The sequence below is a fragment of the Portunus trituberculatus genome, unplaced genomic scaffold (assembly GCF_017591435.1).
Source record: "Portunus trituberculatus isolate SZX2019 unplaced genomic scaffold, ASM1759143v1 PGA_scaffold_465__1_contigs__length_105797, whole genome shotgun sequence".
NCBI lineage: Eukaryota > Metazoa > Arthropoda > Malacostraca > Decapoda > Portunidae > Portunus > Portunus trituberculatus.
The window spans coordinates 25,001-50,025 of NW_025541633.1; the positions used below are offsets into that span (position 1 = coordinate 25,001).

At 46.8% G+C, this 25,025-nt stretch overlaps 4 protein-coding genes across 4 annotated transcripts; 2 read left to right on the forward strand and 2 right to left on the reverse strand.

Moving 5' to 3' along the window:
• Positions 1–6,350: 6,350 nt before the first annotated feature.
• On the forward strand, positions 6,351–6,677 carry LOC123500671 (histone H4-like). The gene has a single exon (XM_045249327.1). The coding sequence runs from the start codon at positions 6,366–6,368 to the stop codon at positions 6,675–6,677; it is 312 nt and encodes a 103-aa protein (XP_045105262.1). The 5' UTR covers positions 6,351–6,365.
• Positions 6,678–17,111: 10,434 nt separating this feature from the next.
• Positions 17,112–17,531, reverse strand: LOC123500672 (histone H4-like). Its single transcript, XM_045249328.1, has one exon. It carries the CDS (start codon positions 17,460–17,462, stop codon positions 17,151–17,153), a length of 312 nt encoding a protein of 103 aa, XP_045105263.1. The 5' UTR covers positions 17,463–17,531; the 3' UTR covers positions 17,112–17,150.
• A 318-nt stretch (positions 17,532–17,849) lies between these two features.
• Positions 17,850–18,248, forward strand: LOC123500667 (histone H2B). Its single transcript, XM_045249323.1, has one exon. The coding sequence runs from the start codon at positions 17,850–17,852 to the stop codon at positions 18,219–18,221; it is 372 nt and encodes a 123-aa protein (XP_045105258.1). The 3' UTR covers positions 18,222–18,248.
• Positions 18,249–19,913: 1,665 nt separating this feature from the next.
• On the reverse strand, positions 19,914–23,563 carry LOC123500673. The gene is made up of 3 exons (XM_045249329.1): positions 23,208–23,563; positions 21,448–23,119; positions 19,914–21,335 (listed from the first exon to the last, which is right to left on the reverse strand). The coding sequence occupies exons 1-3, from the start codon at positions 23,561–23,563 to the stop codon at positions 19,914–19,916; spliced, it is 3,450 nt and encodes a 1,149-aa protein (XP_045105264.1).
• Positions 23,564–25,025: the final 1,462 nt, after the last annotated feature.

Below are 25,025 nucleotides of genomic sequence, written 5' to 3' on the forward strand. Positions count from 1 at the left end.
ATGAAAAATGGAGAGCTGACAAGGCAAGTAGCCATCACGGTGGATGGACCTCTACCAGGCTTCCTGGAGCTGGGCAGCTAGGGGACTTTTTACACGATACCTTTCAGCCGAGAACCCTTAAGATGTTTCAGGTGCCAACGTTTCGGCCACCACCGCGCCAGGTGCACTCTCCCCAGCAGATGTGGGGTATGCGCAGGCCAGCACGAAACGGAGGAGTGTATCAACAAACACAAAGCCGGTGAACAGACGACAGCAAAGTGCCCCAACTGCCAGCAAAGCCACCATGCGTGGAACAAAAACTTCGGCACCAGACAAGGCCTCGTCATGACCCAGAAGGAGGCACAGAAAACTTGGATGGTGAAGCACAGGCCTTCCCTGGCGAACAGCTCAGCCTTTCAAAACGGACCAGCACTTACTGCCACTTCCACCTGGGGGGGCAAGAAAATGATTCAGCGAGAAGAGGAGGAGGAAGCACTGATGCCACCAGCGACCGAGTTCCCTGCCCTAGGACAAGCTGCAGCTCAGCCAAGGTCAGGCAGTCGCCCCAGGCAACGCGTCCAAATGCAACAATCCAAAGCTCGACAAGCCACCCCACCTCCACAGAAACAAGACGTAATAACGATCTCCAAGAACGAACTGAAAGATATGTTCCAAACCTTTGCCACGGCCATAGTCACCATGATTGGCAAGCAGGTGCCACAAGAGGAGCTGGCAAAAATGGCAAACAAAGTGGCCAACAAGCTGGCAATTCCACCACACACCCAGACGCAACCACGCCCCACCCACAGGCCCTCGAACCCACCACCAACCGAGAACAACAAAGGCGCAACAACAGCGTGCGCTCAGATAGAGAGGGAGAAGACAGCACTCGGCATCACAGAAGGACAGGTTCGTTCCAAATCCTGCAATGGAACGTCAACGGCGTTAGGGGAAAACACCATCTCCTCATGGCAGACGCAAGGGAAAACAGCAGAGATATCATCCTCCAGGAAACCTTGCTACCAGGAAACGCCACAATAAGATTCGCTGGCTACACAGCTTACCACTCACACTTTGCAGAAGGGCAGTCCCGGGGATGCAGCATCCTTGTAAAAACATCCATTGAGAGTAAACTTATTGAACATCCGATTCACTGTGGGGAAGGAGTGGAGGTAATAGGAGTAACAGTGAAGCTAAAGGGCAGATAAATCACCGTGTACAATCTCTATAGCGCACCACACAACCCAGGGCTTGACGTCAGCGAGCTACTGGCCCTCTGCACCACCACGCCAACAATCATCGGAGGGGATTTAAACGCTCACCACGAAATATTAGGGTCGAGGATCAGGAATAACAGACGTGGACACCATCTAGCAGCAGTCATGCAGAATGTTCCTGAAGCTTGCCTCATGAACACCTATGAACCAACACACATTGATGGAGGAGTCATGGACCTCACATGGGTGTCACACCATCTTCACACAGGATCTTTCTGGAGCATTCATGACCACCTAGCTATTGACCACTTCGCCACGAGAATAAAGAAATACCACAAACCATTCAGGAAGCTGAGGAACAGCTTGCTCTGGCCTTCCAAACAGCTGCCAATCAGGCGATTCCACTCTGCAAACACACTGATAGAAACCACAAAGACTGGTGGTTCTATGACTTTAGAGTACGAGAATACAACCATTGAATCAATCAAGCGAGAAAGTTACACAGAAGACACAACACAGAGGCTACAAAGGACCTCCTCAGGGCAGCACTACGAACAGCAAAAGAAGGCACTAGGAAAATCAAAACTGAAAAATGGATGGAGTGGTGTTCATCTATGAATGTCCACACGTCCCTCAGTGATCTGTGGAGGAAGATTAAAATCTCACAAGGAAAAGCCCAACGCTCCACTCCCAAATACCAACACCCCAAAGAAGAGGCAGACAAACTCATACAAAATTACCAAAACAGGGCTAGCTCACAGCAACTTTCAGAAAACACGCGCGAGAAACTTCAAACGCTGCTCCCTGGCCGATTAATCAACATACACTGAACCTGCAACACCCCGTCACAGTCAGACGTCCCCTTCACGGCAGATGAGCTCAAGACCGCACTCAAGCCGAAGAAAGATATAGCAACGGGTGCTGACAAGATCTAAGATTCTAAGAGTCATTAACCTTTCTTATACAGAAGGCACCCTCCCCACAAATTGGAAACATGCCACAATTCAGCCTGTACCAAAGCCAAAAGAGCCAGGGAAAACACGACCTATCTCACTTCTGAGCTGCCTTGGCAAGACATCAGAGAAAATGGTTCTCGAGAGGCTAAGATGGGTGACTGGCCCATTCCATCATAACATCTATGCCTACACGCAAGGGCGAGGGACCCGGGACTGTCTCATACATATGATGACCAGTATAACTGACAAACAAGCCATTATCATCTTCCTCGACCTCGAGAAAGCTTTCGAGCTAGCCAATCCCACCGCTATCCTGGACTCCCTTGTGAGGAAAGGTGTAAAAGGAAAGTTGCTACAGTGGATACAAGACTTCCTCACAGACAGAACAGCCAAAGTCAGGGTACAACATCATTACAGCCAGACTAAGCACTTCACCAACGGCACTCCTTAGGGCAGCATATTAAGTCCCTTCCTTTTCAACATCCTGGCTGAAAACTTAGTCACGTTACAACTGCCTGAAGGGAATCAAGTTCTGTGCTATGCAGACGACATAGCAATCATAAGCACAGGACGAAGGCTTCACGCCAAAGCACAAACAGCCTTGGACTCACTCAGTGACAGCTGCAGCTCCCTCGGTCTCAAGGTCAATCTACAAAAAACTAAAGCTATGTTTTTTGGCAGCACGCTGCCTACACCACCTCTCTACCTTCACGGAACCCCTCTCCAATGGGTCCAGAGCCACCAGTACCTAGGTATCTGGATCGACAAAAACCTCAAATTCAATGTACACACCGCCTATCTGAAGGAGCGACTCATGAACCGCCTTCGCTCTATGCGATCCCTGACAAGTCACGAAACAGGGGCAAACTCAAACGTCATCAAGCTCTTTTATCTGCAAACCATTAGATCTGTCATAGACTATGCTGCACCCGTCCTGGCCACAGCGAAATAATCTCTTTTGACACCTCTTCAAATAATTCAAAACGAGGGCCTAAGAACCATCCTTGGAGCTCCAAGGTGGACTAAACTATCCACACTACAAGTTGAAGCTAAAATACCAACGATACGCAACAGGCTACACATCCTGTACGTCACTCTCCTCCATAAACACGCAACCACTTCCACCAACGCATCATTGCTACAGACATTACAACAACATCTGCGGTAGGACCCAGAACTTTTCCACAGCAAAAGGTGGAGTAGACGTTCCTCCTGCATCCTCTCCCTACAGGCCCAAGACGCATTCCTAGATCGCTGCGCTGACAAAGCACACCGTGATTACATTGCTAGTCCACCCTGGGAGGGGCAGGCTCTAAAGATCACAGTCTGCAAGCTTATGAGGGCAAAAGAACAATTGACAGATACACAGCTAGCTCAAGAAGCGAAGCGAGCCCTCACCACACCACACAACAGGGGAGGCGAAGACATTTATTTCACTGATGGATCTGTCGATCCAATCTCACATAAAGCTGCTGCTGCCTTCATACACGCAAGCGAAGGTGCCTTCTTCCTAACAGTTCCTCCACACTACAAACCGAACTTGTAGCCATACTGCAAACATTCACCCATGCCACCAATAAAACAGAAGACATCATCATTCACACAGACTCCCTATGCTCTTTACACTTCGTAAAACAATCTACACCCAAAGACAACATCTTTTTGTTCACGAAAATACACGCCACAGCCACTAACATTACAAGACAGGGCAGACAGATACACCTCAATTGGATACCCAGCCACAGCGGGATCAAAGAAAATGACGAGGCAGACGCTTTAGCGAGGGCTGGCCTATTTCTCCCGTAAGTAACTGTTAACATCCCCAGGAGCAAAGCAGCCATCAAAAACAGTTTAAATCAAAAGGCTAAGAGACTGAACAACGTACAGCTCCAAAATGACACAACAAGAGGGTCACCAAGTGCAACCTCAACCTGAAAATTCTCTCCCCAGGGCGATTAAAACCCGGTTACACAGGCTGCGCCTTGGCTATAAGTGCTTTGCCGAGCTAACAAACCTGCTGCCATACACATGCCAACACTGTAACACTGACACAAACATGCCACTTATACACTACATCCAAGAATGCCCCATCACCGAACCCTTCCTCTCCAGGACAACAGTCACTGCCCCCATCACCATCAACAACACACCAACAGACACTCTCATACACCTTTTGACTCGCTTCCCACCATCGCGCTAACACTGCACGACACTATCATCACCCTCATCATCATCTCCATCTTTTCACAACTCTAGCCATCTGATTGTGATGCTCCAGACTGTTCAGCGGTGTATCTCATACGCAATCTGTTTGTGTAAATGAGACTCCGCTGAGTAGAGGAGAATCACAATCAGACCTCTTATCATCACAAAGTTTTACAGCTGTGGGCCCGCGTCATCTCTCCCGAGAGATGACAATCTTAAAAAAAAAAAAAAAAAAAATGCGAGTGTTCATTCCTCTCAGGCAAGCGAGAGCGGCAACACCTCTGCGATGGCAGCACAACAACACCGAGGTACCTTCAAGTGGTACAATAGGAAGTCTGGCTTCGGTTTCATCCGTGACTCCGAAGCCAACCAAGACTTCTTTGTCCATTTTTCTGGCCTCACGAGATCCTTCAGGAAGGTGCTTCCCCGAGAGGGAGACACCGCCACCTTCACCACCTTGAAGGGGAAGAAGGTACCAGAGGCCAGAGAGGTAACTCGGGATGGGAAAGTGGAACGCCCTCTTCTCCGCCCTAAGTCACCCCCCAGGGCCGAGAAAGCAGCAGAAGCGGATCTCAAGATCAAAGCCTGCATATGTACGGCGCAAGTGCTCGCTGGCACCAACACCCGCCGCCTGCAGACCTTGATACCGCTTCTGCTGAAACAGAACGGGCTACCTGCCATCACCATCCCAGAGGAAGCCATCACCACCACACGACACCGTTCCCAGAAGACGAAGAAAGGACGCCAGCTGCCCAAAGAAGAACCTCGTCACGAAGACCGCGTGGAGGAGGGAACGGGCAACGAGGAAAAGGTAGAGAACAAGGTCGTGGACGTAGTAGGCACATACACAAGCTTACACAGCCACACCACGGACCTACTTGACCACACCACTACTTCACCAGCACCTACAGCAGGCTGGCAAATAAAGGGCAAGAAGAAGGCCACCTCCGACGCTGCCACAACCATCAAGTGACAGTGGGACACCCCGTCCAGCCAGAACGACGCACCGCCCACCAAAAACTACTTCCCGACCTACGAACAACTCATGGCCGACATAACGAAGAACTCCAACAAGACAAGTGACTCTTCAGACGACCAAGCCAGTCAGAACAAGAAAAAGCCGCACCAGCGCCGCTAAGAAAAAACACAAGAACAGAACGGGCCACCATAGCCCGTGTGGGTATTTTGTAGCCGCAATTGCTAACAACAACAAAAATGCGAGGAGCGTCTACCTCTCTCGAGATGGCTAGCGAACAGCATCAAAGCAGGATCAAATGGTACAACCACAAGCGCGGCTTCGGTTTCATCACCGGCAGCGGCTCCGGCCAGCCACCATCTCCTGTCGAGCCCCCACCAACAGACGAAGGGTGGGTAACACAGAAGAAAAAGAACAAGAAGAACTCTGCCCCCAAACTACCAGTTGCCGTTGAGCCAACTCCCCAGTCGAGCTAACATACTGAAAAGACTGAGGAGCCTCACACCATTAACTACCTTCTGAGAAGGAAGAACAATGGCAACAGGCACAAAGACACACAACACAACAAAACAACCTTCTCAGACATAATAAAAAAATAAGGGATACAAAAAGGATATGATAGACGCAACGAAGCCGACAACCAGCCAGAGCGCAGTCCGCCAACATGCCCGCCGTGGAGGACCTGCCACGTAGACGTCCTCTCCACTCCCGACACCGCCGACGCTGGAAGACCCTGTCTCTCCTGCCCACCGCATCAACAACGCTGCACCACCTCCACAAGAAGACGACAAGCTCACCAGCCCACCACTTCACATCATCACCTTGCGCCTGGGTCAAGCCGCAGCGACTTTACTCTCCTACTAAAGCTCCATTCTTATCACCCACCTATTCTTCCCCTATTCCCACTTCCCCCCTCCTACTTTTCTATCTATCTTGGATCTTGGATCTTGGAAATGCGAGTCACACTCGTGAGCGAGACGTCGTATCACTATTACTACTACTACTCGCAGCAGCGCCTCATCATCTGTCACCATGACTGGCCGCGGCAAGGGAGGCAAGGGACTTGGAAAGGGAGGAGCTAAGCGTCACCGTAAGGTTCTGCGTGACAACATCCAGGGCACCACCAAGCCCGCTATCCGTCGGTTGGCTCGCCGAGGCGGCGTCAAGCGCATCTCCGGTCTCATCTACGAGGAGACTCGTGGGGTGCTAAAGGTGTTCCTCGAGAACGTCATCAGGGATGCCGTCACCTACACCGAGCACGCCAAGCGCAAGACCGTCACTGCCATGGACGTCGTCTACGCCCTCAAGTATCAGGGACGTACCCTCTACGGATTTTGCGGTTAAATCTGGAGTCGGTCGGTCTGTCTCGAATTTGGTGTCAACAACAGCAACTGCAAAAACACCATATAGTCGGGGAGCCACCCTCTGAAAAGTGGCTAAAAAGCAGTTTTGAAATGACCCATCTGCTGTAAAATTTCTGACACCTGGATCATCTTTGTTGGGGTCTGAGACATCCCAAAACAGGCTTTATCAAGTTGGATCGGATTGCATAAACTCTAGAGGGACGTTTTTTCGATGAGAGGTAGCGCCTTTCTAAAACATTCAAATTTGGGGTAGGGAAACTCTATTTGCAATATCTCGGTTAACTGAAGGCTATAGACCCAAATTAGGTCTTATTCTCTTTGTCTGAACATCAGCTTTAAAGTGACACCTAGGCATATTTCATCACATGACCCTGAAGGTCACCAGAGGTCAAGGTCGCCGAAAGTAGGTCATGCCCAAAATTTGGGGCTTTTCATACATTTTGTCAAATGTCCATGGCTAAATTTGATAACTTGGGATTTTCAGGTCCAATAATGTTCTTAACATCCACAAGCAACGTTTGGAAAAACAATGTCTCCATTGGACCAAAAGAGTGATTACATCGGTTACGTGATATGCCATGAATATTTTGTGAAATTCGAGATTTCATCTATTTGTTACTGTTTTTTCACAAATATCGATAGTTTGCAAGAGTGACGATATATTCTTTCAAAACGGTGTTCGTTTTCTATCAGGACCTTGTCTATTTACACTTAGGACTGATATGGAAGCATAGTACTGGTTAGGCCCCTAGGCCTAGCGGTAACCAAAAAAGGTACAAGAAAACATGCAATTGTTCTTAACTGTTTTATTTTATACTAGACCATAACAAATTTGGTAATGAATATGTAGGTATGGTAATTACCTTCTGTGGAAAAACCTTTGATTTCAGATGTTTTGATGTGTTTTTGCAACTAATACATTAGGAATTTATCAATCTAAAGAAAACTAGTACAGACTATTGTATGGTGTATTTTCTTTTTACAATTTGTACACTATCATATCAAAGTATTTTGGGCCAATTTTGGCTTAACTGGGCCACTTACTACAGTCATGGGTGGGGTGTGGAGGGGGCCGGGTGAGAATGGGGGTCGGGGAGGGGCGGACGACGTCAGGCGTCGGGGAGGGAGTGTTCATAAAGTGATGTGCTTCTAGTCTGTAAGACTCCCTTTCATTTTAGGTCCCACTGATGAACTCTGCTGGTGATGGAGCCTGCCATTGAAGGAAGAGGAAAAGGTCTACGTCTCGTGGAAACGACTATTCAAAATGTTTAGTGTGCCAAACTGTCACTGACCAAAATGGACCCATTCGTATGTTAACAAAAGTAGGCTTGAACACATTTAGGAATGCTGTCCAGACTCGGCATGATGACGTTTATGAGAGAATCTGGGAGGATATACAAGATGAGTCATTTCTCGTAAAAACCCGTGTGTCATCAGGACTGCCGCGCCGTGTACACGCTGAAACGATCTGTTGACGCACTAGAGCCTTCTACCTCGAAAAAACCTAAGGATGACGGAGAAGCAAGACGACCAAGTAGGCAAAGCATTGACTATAAAAGTGTGTGCTTCTTGTGCGAAAAGGAGCAGGATTCGAAGGAGATCGGAAACTGACACTCATTGCGACTAAAGAAAGGCAAGACAAAGTTCATAAAAAAGCAAAAGAACTTTAGGATGAGGCTTTGTTACGTAAAATCGAGGGCTTCGGAGATGATCACATTGACTTTGTGGCATATGATTTTCGCTATCACACCAAGTGTATGAACCAGCTTTTGGCCGCTCGAGGCAAATCTGATACCGGTAGTGAAAATTCTTCTGTAAGTGTGCATGAAAAAACGTTTCAGAAACTTCTATCTGAGATTTCTGGAGAGCTTTTGGTTGATAGACACGCGTACTACATCAGCCAGTTGTCAAAACGGTACAGAAAACTGCTGCAGGAAGTGACAGAGGTCGAAAACCAGCCTTACCGCTCTGACAGACTGAAAAAAAAACTGTTGAAGCACTTTGGTGAAGACATTCAACTTGTAGAACTTAAGAGGAGAGACTTTAATTTGTGCATCTTCACTGAGTGTGAAGGAGCTGTGTGCTGAGGTGGTAGCTCTAAAATCAGAAGTAGACGAGTGCCAGCTTTTGCCAGATGAGTTTGATGCCGGTGATCTTGATCGTAATGTTTCCAGTACTTCGTACCCTTTAGCCAAACATCTTCGGACATAAATAAAAGGACTTGAAAAACGAACGATGAGAGAACCTGGTGAGGACAAAATTTCTTACCAGGGGGCAGCGAATCTCGTAACTTTGGACTTGTACAATCTTTTAGCATGGTTACTGACTGATTCAGATGAAAATGTTGGGGAGGATGGGAGGGTCCAGCTTTCCACTGCTGAGGACGAGCGTGTTCTTAACCTTGCTCAAGACATAGTAAGCTCCCTAACACAGCTGCCTCTTCCAAATGTGGTCTGTTAATTACTTATGATGATGATGACGACGATGCCGATGACGATGATGACTAGAGAGTACCTAATTGTAACATATCAAAATAAAGCTTAGTTGTCTAATAATTGTATTTTGCACTCATTGACCTTTGACCCCCCAAAACATGACCCGCTTAGCAATGGCCCTGACTAACAAGAGAGTTGTTCAACATGGAAAGATGCCCAATGAGATGTGATCTTCACTCAACACTGCCTCATTGAGAGCCTCCCCCAGAAATATCAATGAAGAAGCGGATTTCCTGGTAAGCCAAAAATCGATTGACAATCAAGTAGCCAAGGCACCATTTTGTGTGGTTCAACTGAAATATCCCTTTCCCAGAATGTGATGAGTGATGCAGAGAATATGTTTGATCAAAGATTTTCTTGAAAAAAAATATTCAGTGTTTCATATTAGACTTTATCTGAAAAATCCCCAAATTTTGGCATGACCTACTTTCGGCGACCTTTTGACCTCTGGTGACCTCCAGGATCATGTGATGAAATATGTCTAGGTGTCACTTTAAAGCTGACATTCAGACAAAGAGAATAATCTCTCCGGGATGACCGCCGACTGAGATCACAGGTCAAAGTCAACGCGTTAATCCATGGGTCACTCACTCACTCCCTGTCCCTACCTAGCACCTACCAGCCAAGAGGGAAGCAAGAGAGGGGGACACTTCCATGGGTCACTCACTCACTCCCTGTCCCTACCTAGCACCTACCAGCCAAGAGGGAAGCAAGAGAGGGGGGACACTTGCACGCACCAATACGCACCTAAGTCAGTTAGGTACTTAATACTTGGTAATTGAACGGTGTTGTATTATACATTGTGATGCTCTAAAAGAAAATGAAAAAAAAAAAAAAAGAAAAGGCAAGTTGGAGTAAGCTTCTTGTTTATCTTTGAACATATTTTGCATTTTTTTTTTTTTTTTTTTTTGCAAACACAGCAATACTTGACAACGTTTAATCCGCATCTCTTGGATGACTGCCGAGTGAGATCACAGGTCAAAGTGACCGACTGTCCCGCTAGCTACCTACCAGCCAGGAGGGAAGCAAGAGAGCAAGACAGAGGGGCGTGTGCGGGAAGCAAGGTCCTCTTTGATACACGGACTCTAATCCCATAATTTGCTCAGCGCAAGGTTTTTTTTTTTTTTTTTTTTTTTTTTTGCAGCGCTGCAGGCCGGAACTAAAAAATAAAGAGAAAAAACTTCTATCATTAGCAATTCTATCATTCCTTATCAAAAAATATATACCATCATTATTATTAATATCATTGTTAACACTATAGTCTATTCAATTCTCTAGATGTGTCAATGTGTGGCTCCGAAGAGGAGCCGGATATATATACTTGTTGATGATGATATTGAGGAGGAGAGGGATTTACTTCTTCTCTGTCTTCTTGGGAAGGAGCACAGCCTGAATGTTTGGCAGCACGCCACCCTGTGCAATGGTGACCCTGAAGAGGAGCTTGTTAAGTTCCTCGTCGTTCCGGATGGCCAGCTGCAGGTGACGTGGGATGATACGAGTCTTCTTGTTGTCGCGGGCGGCGTTGCCGGCAAGCTCGAGGACTTCGATGGCCAGGTACTCCATGACCGCTGCAAGGTACACGGGGGCGCCAGACCCCACTCGCTCGGCGTAGTTGCCCTTCCTCAGGAGGCGATGAATCCTGCCGACCGGGAACTGGAGTCCAGCTCGGCTAGAACGGGACTTTGACTTTCCCTTCACCTTTCCTCCTTTGCCACGTCCGGACACGGCGAGCAGTAGTAGTAGTGGTAGTAGGTGGGATTAACAAGTAGTAGTGGTATTATTAGCAAGTAACACTCCGTCAGCTGCGGGAGCGAGTCGGTGTGTTGTGCGTTATCTGTTCTTCGCCAGATACACCAAGAAAAATACTACAACATAAAAACATGCTTCAGATGCTACCAAATTGATAACCATACAACAAACTCCTGCCCCAAAAGTACGGAATACAAAATATGCTCAGAATGCGCAAATATAGGCCACACTTGGAAAGAATGCAACAGTGAGGACAAAAAGTGCATAAACTGTGGCGAAAACCACCGAACGCTTTCCATGAAATGCCCTGAGAGGAAAAGTGCCATAAAAACCAAGAGACAAGAAGAGAGACTAAAAAATAACAACACATATGCTCAGACAACATATATCAACACCTCCAATTCCACTCAAATCACAGCAAATATGCAGATAGACAAAGAAGCCCACCTAAAAATCTACTCATGTATGATCCACGCGCACCTGATGAATGTAGCGGAACCGGGATGCTTTGAGTCTGAACTTAAGGCTACATTAGAAGTTAACAATCTGCCAGCTATCAAGATACCAAGGGCACCCAACTCCACGAAACTACTATCAACAATGACATAAATGGAAAGCAATGACAGAAACACAACTGTTATGGATGCAGCTGAAAAACAAACACACACTAGATCTGATGAACCACTTAATGTCCAAACCTACGCACACGACCAAAAACAAAAAAGGACTCTTCACAGCAGTGATATTCAATTAAAGATATACACAAAAGAGAGCACAGGTTGGCCACAAAACATGTTAATACATGAGCTTATAACTGGAATAGATGAAGGCGATTTCAAATACACTTATAGCGAAACAACACTAGAGCCCCATGATATTCTAGACCTGATTAGAAAAGGAGATATCATACTAGAAGAATGCTGGGTCACAGCGGACGATAGTAGCTTTCGAAAAATAAGGAATGACCAAATTACTGAAAGAACACCACCCCTAAGAGACACACGCAGAAGCAGAAAACACTCCAGGTAATCTTAACTCAAGTAAAGGAAAAGTAAAACATATTATGGCTGTAACTAAACTCAAAATCATTCAGCACAACGTACAGCAATGGGCAAATAAAAGAATTTCACTCTCAAATACATACAGAGAAATCGATCCCGATGTTATATTAATCAATAGCCACTGCGTGTCCGAAAACTGACAAATGAAAATTCCAGGGTTTAATATCAACAAAAAGAACACCCTGAACAATCCAGCAGACAGCACTGCAATAGCCATAAAGAAAAACATTGAGTATACATTACTAGATGAGTTTATATCAGATCTTATTGCTGTAGAAATTTCCACATCCACAGGAAAAATCATCATTGCAACATTATACCAACCTCCATCCAGAGACTTCATTCCGCTCCCTGATTTCATAAGTCTTTTCAGACGTAATTCTACAGTATACTTGATTGGCGACCTAAATGCTAACCATCCACTTCTTGGGTATCAACACACCAACACCAAAGGACGACAAATAAGCAGGTTAATTCAATACAGAACACTTCAACACATTGGTCCCTACTTCCCTACCTTCTACACACAAAGACGTGCACCACACTAGACATCATACTTACAAACTACAGGACCTATCATAACACACACATTACCCAAGGACCACTGACCATAAGCGATCATATTCCGATTACCTTCACTGTGTCGACCTCACCTATACTCATTCCAGCAACACCAAGACTGAACTTCAGGGCAGCGAACTGGGACAAGTTTAAAGACCAAATAAATGGTAACCTTCTAGTTAACAACCTTAACAAGGAAACCATAGAAAAAATTGATGAAGCAGTTGAGAACTGGCACTGCACAATAGAAGATGCCATACGTCAAACAATTCCGCTTACCTGGTTTAGATGCCTTCCTTCTTCTAACTTTAGTGACACCACCAAAATAATAAGGATTTTATTTATAGATTTACAAAAATACTCATCAATCCATGGATGGAACCTAGAAACCTTCAAATACTACAAAAACTTACAAACAATTTTACAAGAAACTCTTATTAGAGAACACAATGAAAGTTGGTTAAAACTCATAAAAGATACGTCTGACACATACAAAGACCCAAAAATATTCTGGGACAAAATAAGAATAATAACAGGTAATATCTCCCCTGAACCAAACTATATAAAAAACAAAAACAACGTTAAAGTCTACACAAACGAAGGAAAAGAAGAGGTCCACAGAGACCATTGGGAAGAAATATTCCGGGAACAGAATGAACATGAGGATGCTGATGCAGAATTCGTCTTTGAATATTTACATAACAATTTTGAAAGATCTTACCCTTATGACCACTCTGACCTCTCAAGACTTGGGACATGTGTTACAGACAACTTAATCACAAAAGAGGAAGTGTTAAAAATAATAAAAAAAAACTAAAAAAAGACAAGTCCCGGAGAAAGCAGTATAAACAAAACTATACTTGCAAAGTTCCCTGAATCTGCAACTACACGACTAACTAACATCTACAACAGTGCCCTCTCCACTGGATACTTTCCAGATAGATGGAAAAAAGCTACAATCAGACTGATACCAAAAGCAGACAAATCTCCACATTTACCCCAAAATACAGACCAATCTCATTACTTGAAGTCCATAGTAAAATATTTGAGCGCATTATTAACAATCGATTAAGAAACTACTTAGAATTCAGCAATTTTTACAACGTGAATCAATTTGGTTTTCGAACAGGGAAAGGTACAACTCATGCATTAGCACTCATAACAGAACAAATTGCACAATTTAAAGCAGATGGGGGGCAATGCCAAATAATACTTCGGGACGTATCAAAAGCTTTTGACAAAGTGTGGCACTGTGGGTTAAAATACAAAATACTACAGCTAAGACTACCAACAACAATAGAAAAATTCTTAAGTGACTTTATCACAGATCGCATAGCCTCAATAAAAATCAATAACTACATTGGACCAGCATTTAATCTCAACTGTGGAGTGCCTCAGGGCAGCGTTTTAGCGCCAACAATGTACACAATATATACCAACGATTTAGAAGAATCAAACAGGAACCTAATCGTTAACTATGCAGATGACATAACCCAAATCATAGGTTATTCAGGAAAATCGAAAAACATGATTAATTTACAAACAGCCAGAGAAATCAACAAAATCAATAACTACGAGAAAACACGGAGAATAAAAACTAATCTAAAGAAATTCACACCAATACATCTAGGAGCCAGGAAGACAATCCCGTTAAATGTAAATGATGATCTAATTGAATTCAAAACTAATGGTAAATGTTTGGGTTTACATATAACTTCCACAGGCTACTACAAACACATAGAAACAAGACGTATCAAAGCAACTGCTTCCTTAAATAAAATTTACAAGTTACACAACATGCCTGAAAACATAAAAATACACCTAGTCAAAGCACTAATTCTCCCTATTTTAGTCTACCCACCAATTCCCATACACTCAATGAGTAAGTCCCAAATTAGTAATCTACAGAAAATACAAAATAAAGCACTTAGATTTGCAACGAACCAAAAATACCCATATACGATGAATACGATAGAGATACACACACATACCAACACTACACCAGTAAATATCAGGCTTCACAACAGAGCCCAAGAAATATGGAAGAGACTAGAAGATCTAGAAAATCCAGTCTACCAGAAACTCATAGTAAACCAAAACAATATAGTAAAATATCACAGAGACTATCCTAGTAGTCTCTTTTTATCCCACACAAACCCACATCCAGCGTTTCATTGATCTATCCTAGGGGTCCGATCAACATCCTTCAAATGAATACTACCCTTCATATTTCCTTTCCACACTTACTCTTTCTCCTAGGAAGCAGGCAAGTTGGCAGTCCAATCTCACTGCTCCGCGCCCTGAGTTGCCGGGGCCGGAGGGGGCGTCAACGCGGTAGTGAGAGGCATGGAGGCTTCCCGCGGGCGTCTTCCTCCCCCTGGCAAGGGGTGGTGGCGCCCAGCTCTGTCCGCTTGACATCTGGCAGCAGGGGGAGGGATGTGGAGCTGGGGCAACTTCAGAACGTCTGTTAAAAGAAATAGGACAAAATACACTATAAATATTATGTCATATACCACTGGCATCTGTTGCTAGACTTAGTGTGTTTGATACCTTGTTAAATTTTCTTGTTAGGACAGACGTGTCATGTCAGTGGAAAAAAAAAAAAATGCATATGTGTATATATGTGTATGTGTGTGTGTATGTATGCGTATGTGTATGTGTATGTATATGTATATGTATGTGTATGTACATATATGTATGTGTGTATATGTATGTACATGTGTGTGTATGTGTTTGTATGTATGTATGTATATGTTCATATAAGAAGTTTTACTTACCAAAACTTACCTGGGGAATCCTTACTTACCTGTAAACTATTGACCAGTTCACCTGAAAAGAAAAATAATAATAAAAAAATAAATAAATAAATAAATAAAAAAATAAATAAATAAATAAAAAAAATAATATAAAATAAATAAATAAATAAATAATAAATAAATAAATAAATTAATTAATAAAATAAAATAATAAAAATAAATAAAAGCAACCTGTTAGGTTGGGTAGGTTGGGTTGGGTGCAACACAACACAACTCTTCGCAAGTTTCTCTTTATTTTTTTCTTCCGGCCTGCAGCACTGCAAAAGAGGAAAAAAAAAAAAAAAAAAAAAACCTTGCGCTGAGCAAATTATGGGATTAGAGCCCGTGTGTCAATGAGGACCTTGCTTCCCGCACACGCCCCTCTGTCTTGCTCTCTTGCTTCCCTCCTGGCTGGTAGGTAGCTAGCGGGACAGGGATCAATTAACGCGGTCGGTCACTTTGACCTGTGATCTCACTCGGCAGTCATCCAAGAGATGCAGATTAAACGTTGTCAAGTATTGATGTGTTTGCAAAAAAGCAAAAAACAAACAAACAATGCGAAATATGTTCAAAGATAAACAAGAAGCTTACTCCAACTTGCCTTTTCTTTTTCTTTATTTTTTTTCTTTTTCATTTTCTTTTAGAGCATCACAATGTATAATACAACACCGTTCAATTACCAAGTATTAAGTACCTACCTGACTTAAGGTGCGTATTGGTGCGTGCAAGTGTCCCCCCTCTCTTGCTTCCCTCCTGGCTGGTAGGTGGTAGGTAGGGACAGGGAGTGAGTGAGTGACCCATGGATTAACGCGTTCACTTTGACCTGTGATCTCATTCGGCGGTCATCCCCGAGAGGGGAGGGCGCGCGGATCAAACGATGTCAAGTATTGCTGTGTTTGTTTGCAAAAACAATGTAAAATATATTTAAATATAAACATAAACTCTCTCCAACTTTTTTTTTTCTGTTCTTTACCGTTCAATTACCAAGTATTAAGTACCTACCTGAGTTAAGGTGCGTATTGGTACGTACAAGTGTGACAGCGCTGCAGGCCGGAAAATTCCCGGCAGGAAAAAAAAAAAAAAAAAAAAAAAAAAAAAAGATCTCCATACAAGTAAGCGGTCAGACCATAGTGGATAAGGAGGTAGACGTGGGATCGGGCAGACAGACAGACGTTCACGCGTCGGCTCGAAAGAATCACACCACACACCGTTTTGAAGGTATGTCAGTCGGCGAGGGGGATTTAATGAAAGGTACCTACCTACCTACATGTCACCGCGGTACCCAGGTTCTATCTAGGTGGCTACACCAAAGATGATGATGATGATGATGATGCGCTTCGGTGTTGATATGGAACCTCCCTCCTTGTATGGGTACCACTATAAAGAAATAAAATTGCCTGCGCCACTAATGGACGGAAGCTTAACAAACAAACAAACAAACAAACAACACCTGTAGCAGCGGTTGGTGTCTGACCTCACATCACTTAGTTGATAATTCTTTCTCTTTCATTTGATTTACTTTTGAGTGATAAAACAAAGAGGAAAACAAATAGAAAAAAAGGAAAAGAAAAAAAAAAAGAAAAGGGAAAAAAAAAAACACACACACAAATTGTAATAATGACGTAAAGAGTAGGGACAACACTTTTACTTGGAACAACCATAGTCCTAGTAGTGTTAGTCTATAACTTTTTCCTTCTCTTCATTTGTGTGGACCTATAAAAAGGTCCGGGATATGTTTTTTTATGGTGTTATTGCAGTTGCTGTTATTGACACCAAATTCGAGATTCCAGATTTAACCGCCAAATCCGTAGAGGGTACGTCCCTGACGCTTGAGGGCGTAGACGACGTCCATGGCAGTGACAGTCTTGCGCTTGGCGTGCTCGGTGTAGGTGACGGCATCCCTGATGACGTTCTCGAAGAACACCTTTAGCACCTCACGAGTCTCCTCGTAGATGAGACCGGAGATGCGCTTGACGCCGCCTCGGTGAGCCAACCGACGGATAGCGGGCTTGGTGATGCCCTGGATGTTGTCACGCAAAACCTTACGGTGACGCTTGGCTCCTCCCTTTCCAAGTCCCTTGCCTCCCTTGCCGCGGCCAGTCATGGTGACAGATGATGAGGCGCTGCTGCGAGTAGTAGTAGTAGTAGTAGTAGTAGTAGTGATACGACGTCTCGCTCACGAGTGTGACTCGCATTTTCAGGATCGCGGTAATATATATGGAACTGGTGCCTTCCCGGTTGTAGTAGGGTAACAATATTTCCTGTTTTTCCCACTTGATCCAACATCGCTGGGTCATACGAACACGGTCTCCGTCTCGTCGTTGACCCTCGGACCACGCATCCGAGACGTACAACCGAGAGGCAAGCAAGAAAACGGCGTAAAACCAAATAATATCGAGTCGGAGGAGGTGCCAGATTTCATATATGGCACTCTTCAAGTCGGGTGCAACACAACACAACTCTTCGCAAGTTGAACGACGCCGTTACTACCATGCCTCCCAAAGCATCAGGAAAGGCTGCCAAGAAGGCTGGCAAGGCTCAGAAGGCCATAGCCAAAGGGGACAAGAAGAAGAAGCGGAGGAGGAAGGAAAGCTACTCCATCTACATCTACAAGGTGCTCAAGCAGGTCCACCCCGACACTGGCGTGTCCTCCAAGGCTATGTCAATCATGAACTCTTTCGTGAACGACATTTTCGAGCGCATCGCTGCCGAGGCATCCCGCCTGGCACACTACAACAAGCGCTCCACCATCACCAGCCGGGAGATCCAGACTGCCGTCCGTCTCCTTCTGCCCGGCGAATTGGCAAAGCACGCCGTCTCTGAGGGCACCAAGGCTGTCACCAAGTACACCTCCTCCAAGTAAACTAACTGTCAGTCAGCTAGAAGGGGGGAAAGAAGAAAAAAGAGGAACTGCTGTCTCAGACAGTATTCAAACCCTACCCGGCTCCATAGGAGCCACACCTGAATCCCAAAAAAAGGAGACACAATATAGACAAGTGTGGATGGTGGTCGCCGCTGGTGCACCAGAGCCGGATGGATGGATATGGATGAGCTAGATGGCTGGCTGCACAACAGCAGCAGCCCGTAGTAGTAGTAGTAGTATGGTGATGATTAAGCGTACATACGATACTAATCACGGCAGGCAGGCTTTGGAGGGTGGGTGCATTCATGCTCTTCTTCTTCTTCTTGATTAATGATGATGATGATACCTCCTATTTCAGTAACATAACGTTTTTCATCACACAAAGCTCAGGAAGCACACATTTATTATAGCTTGTAACATGAATCTTGGCTTCTTTTTTTTTTTTTTTTTTTTTTTATTTCTTTCTTTCTTTGTTTTCTTGACTGAATTGCAGTGAATCAATCAATCAATATATCTACAAATCAGATTGGAGGGGAAAGCAGTCATTCTCCATCGGCCACCGACATACTACTGATCAGAAACATGCACATGGAATATCGGATCCTAGACACAGAGAGGAAGGTTGAAAAAAAAGAGAGAAAAAGAGAGAGAGAGAGAGAGAGAGAGAGAGAGAGAGAGAGAGAGAGAGAGAGAGAGAGAGAGAGAGAGAGAGAGAGAAAAAAAAAAGTCTTCTAATCAGGAAATCGCTCGACCATACGGATCAAAGCCAACCCATTCATGGTCTATGTAATATTATTCTCTTTAGATAAAGCACCTTTGGCCCTGAAGAGGGCCTAGATATTGTTTGTTGTTGCTTGCTTGCCTTGGATGACACACTTATTAGGCACGCTCGCCACGGATTCGACGAGCCAGCTGGATGTCCTTGGGCATGATAGTGACACGCTTGGCGTGGATGGCGCACAGGTTAGTGTCTTCAAAGAGACCCACGAGATAAGCCTCGGAAGCTTCCTGGAGGGCCATGACAGCGGAGGACTGGAAGCGGAGGTCAGTCTTGAAATCCTGGGCAATTTCACGCACCAAGCGCTGGAAAGGCAGCTTCCTGATAAGCAGTTCGGTGCTCTTCTGATAACGGCGGATCTCACGGAGGGCCACGGTTCCTGGCCTGTAACGGTGGGGCTTCTTGACACCTCCAGTGGCAGGAGCAGATTTGCGAACTGCCTTCGTGGCAAGCTGCTTGCGGGGGCGCCTTGCCACCGGTGGACTTGCGGGCCGTTTGCTTAGTACGTGCCATGGTGAGTAAGTAAGGAAGTAAGTAAGTTACTGCCGCTCGGAACGAACAGTTGGGCGAGTTGAGCGCTTAGGTTGGTTGGTTGGTGAGATTACCACTCTACCGCGTGGCGCGGGCCTTCAGCCTAAAGGCGGCCCACAAGTGTTCATCGTGGGTTGAGGAAGGCTAGTCTCTCGCCACCAAGGGAGTCTGACTGATCCGCATATAGCGGAGTGTCAGATACACCCTTGGTGGGTTTTAGAGGCTGCCTTCTCGGATATCTTCACGCGATATTAGTGTTCAGGCTCTTATCCTGTGCTCGGGGGAGTCTGACTTACCCCCATATAGGAAGTGTCAGATACACCCTGTCGCAACGGATAAAGAGGCTGGTCTATGGTGAAAAAAAAAAAAAAAACCTGGGTCATTTATCTGGGTGGCCGGTACACATTGACCAGCTGTATGAGGTCGTTGGCGTGTGTTTGCTGGAGGATGTGAGGTGCATCATGTGTCTGTCTGTTCAGGAACTGTGCTGTGTGTGGGCAGTCTTCAATGTAGTGTCTAAGTGGTGCGTGTGTTGGTGTGTTGCAGTGTTCACAGGGGAGTGGCAGTGTGTTGTTGAGTTCGGCTAGGCATTGGTAGCCGAGTCTTAGTCTGTGGAGGCGTGTGTGTGTGTGTCGTGGCAGCGTGCTGTCGGGTGGTGTAGTGTTATGTGTAGCTGTTGTGTACCATGATGCGCTCGGCGACCCTTCAGCAACCTGGTGTGCCACTGCCTGATGGCAAAGCTGTCTACAAATCTTCTTGGATGTGTTGCTGATTTGTGCCCGAGATGGCACGACATGGCACGTTATGGTGGGGAGCAAACGGGCGTCCTTCGCTGCTGCGTCAGCCTTGTCGTTCCCCGGGATGGCTGTGTGGCTGGGAATCCAGTTAATTGTGATGTTTCTGTTCTCCCTTTGCAGTGCTTGGGCACTGGCGTGGATGGTGGTGACAAGGAGAATGTTATCATATGTGTGTGTTCGCTGAAGACACTGTATTGCTCCCAGCGAGTCTGTGTGTATTAGGACGTCTCCGTTGCGTAGGCGTGCATCTTCTATCGCCTTCCAGATGGCGACCAGCTCTGTCTGGAGCGTCGAAGAGTGGTCTGGAAGGCGGAAGATGCCAGTCCCTGTGCTGTGGACGAAAGCTGCAGCAGCTCTATGGGTGTCGGGATCAATGGAGCCGTCCGTGAAGTACACCTCCTTGTTCCCGCCATCCACGGCGTGGAGTGCCTGCTGGGCCTGGGCTGCTAGGGCGTCGGCGGTGAGGGACGACTTGTTAGCAGTGAGTTTGGTGACAGAGAAGTTGTAGCCGGATGCCTCCCATGGGGAAGGGGGTGCATACTCGGGGTGCTGGGCGTCTGAGGCTCTGGAGGCGAGTGTAGTTTGCATTTGGAGGGTTTTGACGCCCTGCGCAGACGTGCTAGCCCAGTTTTTCTTTGAAAAGAGGTCTTCATCGTGGGCGAGGCTCTGGCGTGGTCTTCTGGCTGCTGACTCGAACTTGGGGAGAACGAGCATTTTTGCCAGAAGCGCTACGTTTACATCATGGACGCGATGGGCAAGGAGTGGCAGGTCAGCTTCAACTCTCATGTTGACGAGCTTCGCCCACCTCGGAGCTCCCAACATGATGCGAAGTGCCTGATTTTGCAACTTCTCGAGCTTCTCCATAGCCCACGGTGAGATGCTGGCTAGTAGCGGGGCGGCATAGTCCACGAGTGATCTGACCGCCTGGACGTAGAAAAGCCTCAAGTTGGCGCCGCCCTCTATTGCAGTGATGGCTCTCAAGGTCTTCAGCCTGGCCTGTGCTCTCTCCTGTAAGGATGTGACATGCTGATTGAAGGCAAGACTGCTGTCAATCCAAATTCCTAGGTAGAAGTGGCTGGTCGTCCAGTCAATAGGTGTAATGCTGGACTCGGAGGGGTACTGGGGGCGCCTTGACATTGACGTACATGGCCTTCGACTTGGCAAAGTTGATTTTCAGCCCCAGGGAGTCACATTTCTTCGCCACTGTGGTGATGATATTTTGGGCTTTCTTCAGGTGGTTCGGCCCTGTTGTTATCACTGCGATGTCGTCCGCGTAGCATAGAATCTTAGACCCTGTTGATAGCGGCAGTGAGATAAGTTCCTCCATTAGCGTGTTGAAGAGGTATGGGCTTAGGATGCTCCCTTGGGGTGTGCCGTTGTCGAGAGTCTTGTAGTCGGTGAGACGCCCCTGGAAGCGAACTCGCGCTTTGCGGCCAGTGAGGAAGTCCTGCACCCATGCCAGCAACTTCCCCGCCACTCCCTTCCTGGCGAGGGCCGTTAGGATCGGTCTTGCATTTGCTAGTTCGAATGCTTTTTCCATATCCAGGAAGATGATAACAGCCTTTCTTCCTGATATGGAGGTTATCATGTCTAGCAGGCAGTCCCTCGTCCCGACGTTTCTTGTGTAGGCGAAGACGTTGGCGTGCAGAGGACCAGTCACCCATTGCAGTCTGTGCAAGACCATCTTTTCTGCCGTTTTGCCCAAGCAGCTGAACAGGGAGATCGGTCTTGTCTTTTCCGGATCCTTGAGCTTCGGGATTGGGTGAATGGTGGCCTCTTTCCACGATGTTGGGAGGAGTCCGGTGGCATTGGAGGTGTTGATGATGGTGAGGAGCTCCTCTTGCACCGCCTCTTCACCGTGTCTGATCATGGAGTAAGTGATCTTGTCTGCGCCAGCTGCTGTGTCCGGTCTGGGTCGTAGAGCCCTCTGGAGCTCTTGTGGCGTGAAAGCTGTGTCTGCTTGGTGTTGGAGGTTGCAGGCTCGTTGGATGAGGGCATCCTGGGCAGGTCGTTGCTCATCTAGCTTGGCACGGGAGGCGGGGCTTAGTTGCGCAGAGCTGGCTCTATCAACGTAGCCCCGGAGGAGAGTGGAGGCTTCCCTCTCTGGATCTGGATGAGTTGGTGTGGCTGGGGTCTTTCTGCCTGACGCAATTTTAACCTGCTTCCACAAATCGCTGAGGTTTGTGTGCGCATTCATTCCAGAGCACCACTCCAGCCACTTTTCGGTCTTGATTTTTCTCTTCCCCTCCCTTGCCATCCTGATTGCAGCCCGAAGGAGATCGCTTGTGTCTTGTGTTTTGTGAGCTCGGTTCAGTTTTCTTGCCTGGTTGACACGGTGATTGTATTCCTGCACTCTGTGATCATAGTACCAGTGATCTTTGTGGTCATATTTGGGCTTCTTTGTGCCGGGAATAGCAACGTTAACAGCGTGATGGAAGGCATCAACTAGCCGACGTTCCCTGTCATCAACCGTCAAACCAGGTTCTGTCAGGGAGAGATGATGGAGGAGCTCCGTGTGGAATCTTGGCCAGTCCGCTTGCTTGGTATTCCAGCGAGGGACAAATGCCGGAGCAGGAGGCTTTGCACAGATGATGGTGCTGACGGTGGCAAAGTGGTCGCTGGCGAGATGGTCATGAATCTTCCACTTTGCTCCGTGGCTGAGATCAGGAGATGTAAAGGACAGGTCAAGAATCCCACCGTCTATGTGTGTGGGCTCCCCTATGGTGTTGAGAAGGGTTGCCTCGGGGACGGTGGCGAGTACTTCAGCGAGGTGCTGCCCGTTCCTGTTCCACCTGTCAGATCCAATCACTTCATGATGTGCATTGAAGTCCCCGCCAACAAAATTTTTGTCGTAACGCAGAGTGCGAGGAGCTCGCTGACGTCAAGGGGATCATTGGGGTGATGGTAGATGTTATATATCTGTAGTGTTTCGTGGGCGAGTTCCCCAGCTCCAGAGTGCCAGGCAGAGGGCCACGGACTGTGATCAACACCTGCCTTGTCTCCTCCCCGTCTCGAGTGGTAAGCCGCTCCGCTGACAAGACCAGTGGATTCTTCAGGATGGGTGATATGGGCATTAAAAGTGGGTAGCGTAGAAGCACTCCCTTGGTGGTGCTGTTGTCTGATGCAGCCCGGAGAAGTATGGGCTTCCCCTTGAGTTCTCGTAGCTGCAAGATCATGTCGTGGAGTTCCTGGGTGCGGGGGGATAGAAGCACCTGTCCTGAGTGCAGGAACTTCATAGGAAGTTGTCCGTGAAGATTCAGCTCGCCCTCGAGGGCCTCTGCTACATGTACTGGAGACCGGAAGCCTTCCGTGGCGGGGATGAGTATCTTAAAAAAAGCGCTGGTTCTGGGCTGGGATGCCAGGGCTTCGTTCGTCCTGTTGTCCGTGCATCACCTTGTGAATGGCGCCGGACTCGGGCCGGGAGGTGGGAGCATCTTTTGGCAGAGATGCAGCGATTTTCAGCTCCTCGTGCTTCGCCTTCCTGGCTCTGTGGTACTCACGTCCTTGGAAGTGAAAGCCATCATCTAGATCGCGGTGTGAAGAAGTTGAAGGCTGGGGATCTTCAGGCGCAGCTCCAGAGGCGTGAACCTTGGTTGGTGGCAAGTTTTCATCATCTTCAGAGTCGTGGTGGAGGATTATCTTGGTTCTATCTATGCTCATAGAGCGTGGTCTTGATCGTGGATCGCGTGAATTAGGCATCTTTATTCCCTTCCCTCACACTTCAGGGTTTCCCCTCCCCGACGGGGATCGGAGGTACTTTCCTTCAGTGTTAGCAAGCCTTCCCTGATACCCTAAAAACCTGACAATTACCTAGAAGTACGTATGGTCTTGGTCGGTATAAGAGACCGACAAAAAAAAAAAAAAGTGCTTGCCTTTACCTGGCCCCGCAACCAAGGCTGGACCAGCACGCTCACTGGCTTCCTTGGCGCATTGCAGGCTGCCTCTGATTCAGGAGTTCTGGACGCTTTTGAGGTCGACCAGCCCCATCGTCCAGAGGCGGAAAGGAGGTGTAAGGCAAGGAGTAAGGAGAGAAAGCCTGACCAAACCCTCGGCTACCAACCCGCGATCAATCTAACTCTCAGCGTCAGGCAAGGGGGGTAAATTCCAATCCGAGCCCGTCGGGAGAGCGATTGACGTGGTGAGAAGCCAATTCGTGTCAGATGTGCATGTGGTTGTGTGTGTTATGTAATGTCTATATTGTGAGTGCTTGATAAAGCAGGCAAAAGGTGATGGCAGGTAATCGACGAACGGTGGAGCTTCGCACGACGATCCTACTCAGGATGCGAAGATCTTGGTAGGGGAAGCGCGCTGATTGACTGAAGCCGGGTGGGTGACCTTGAGGGACCGGAGGCTAGAGGCGGATCTTCTGCTTCACTTCATCTGGCAGGTGATTGGCTTTCGCTCGGCCTAGAGGCGGAGATTCTGCCTTTCGTAAAACTGAATCCTGGTTGGCTGCTTGTAGCTGGAAGCTAGGGCGAAAATGAGCGCTATATCTATCTATATTTATAGAAAAGATGGGTGAAGGAAGAATAATATGAGTTCAAGAGGATAGTGAGAAATAATGAAAGAAGTATAAGATGAAAGATGGTGGGCTGTCCACCTTGCTATTTTACTTAATTGATGTTATACTGTGGTATAGCTCCCAGCATGTTTGTTTTGTAATTTATTTTTATTCATTTTGATCGTATCATCATATCA

Bases quoted from the DNA above. Each gene is read 5' to 3' on its own strand.
- LOC123500671 (XM_045249327.1), top strand. From the start codon at position 6,366: ATGACTGGCCGCGGCAAGGGAGGCAAGGGACTTGGAAAGGGAGGAGCT.
- LOC123500672 (XM_045249328.1), bottom strand. From the start codon at position 17,462: ATGACTGGCCGCGGCAAGGGAGGCAAGGGACTTGGAAAGGGAGGAGCC.
- LOC123500667 (XM_045249323.1), top strand. From the start codon at position 17,850: ATGCCTCCCAAAGCATCAGGAAAGGCTGCCAAGAAGGCTGGCAAGGCT.
- LOC123500673 (XM_045249329.1), bottom strand. From the start codon at position 23,563: ATGAAGTTCCTGCACTCAGGACAGGTGCTTCTATCCCCCCGCACCCAG. The intron at 23,120-23,207 runs GTCAGCGAGCTC...TGGATCTGACAG, and splicing joins ACCCCAATGATCCCCTTGAC to GTGGAACAGGAACGGGCAGC. The intron at 21,336-21,447 runs GTACCCCTCCGA...ACATCCTTACAG, and splicing joins TCAATGTCAAGGCGCCCCCA to GAGAGAGCACAGGCCAGGCT.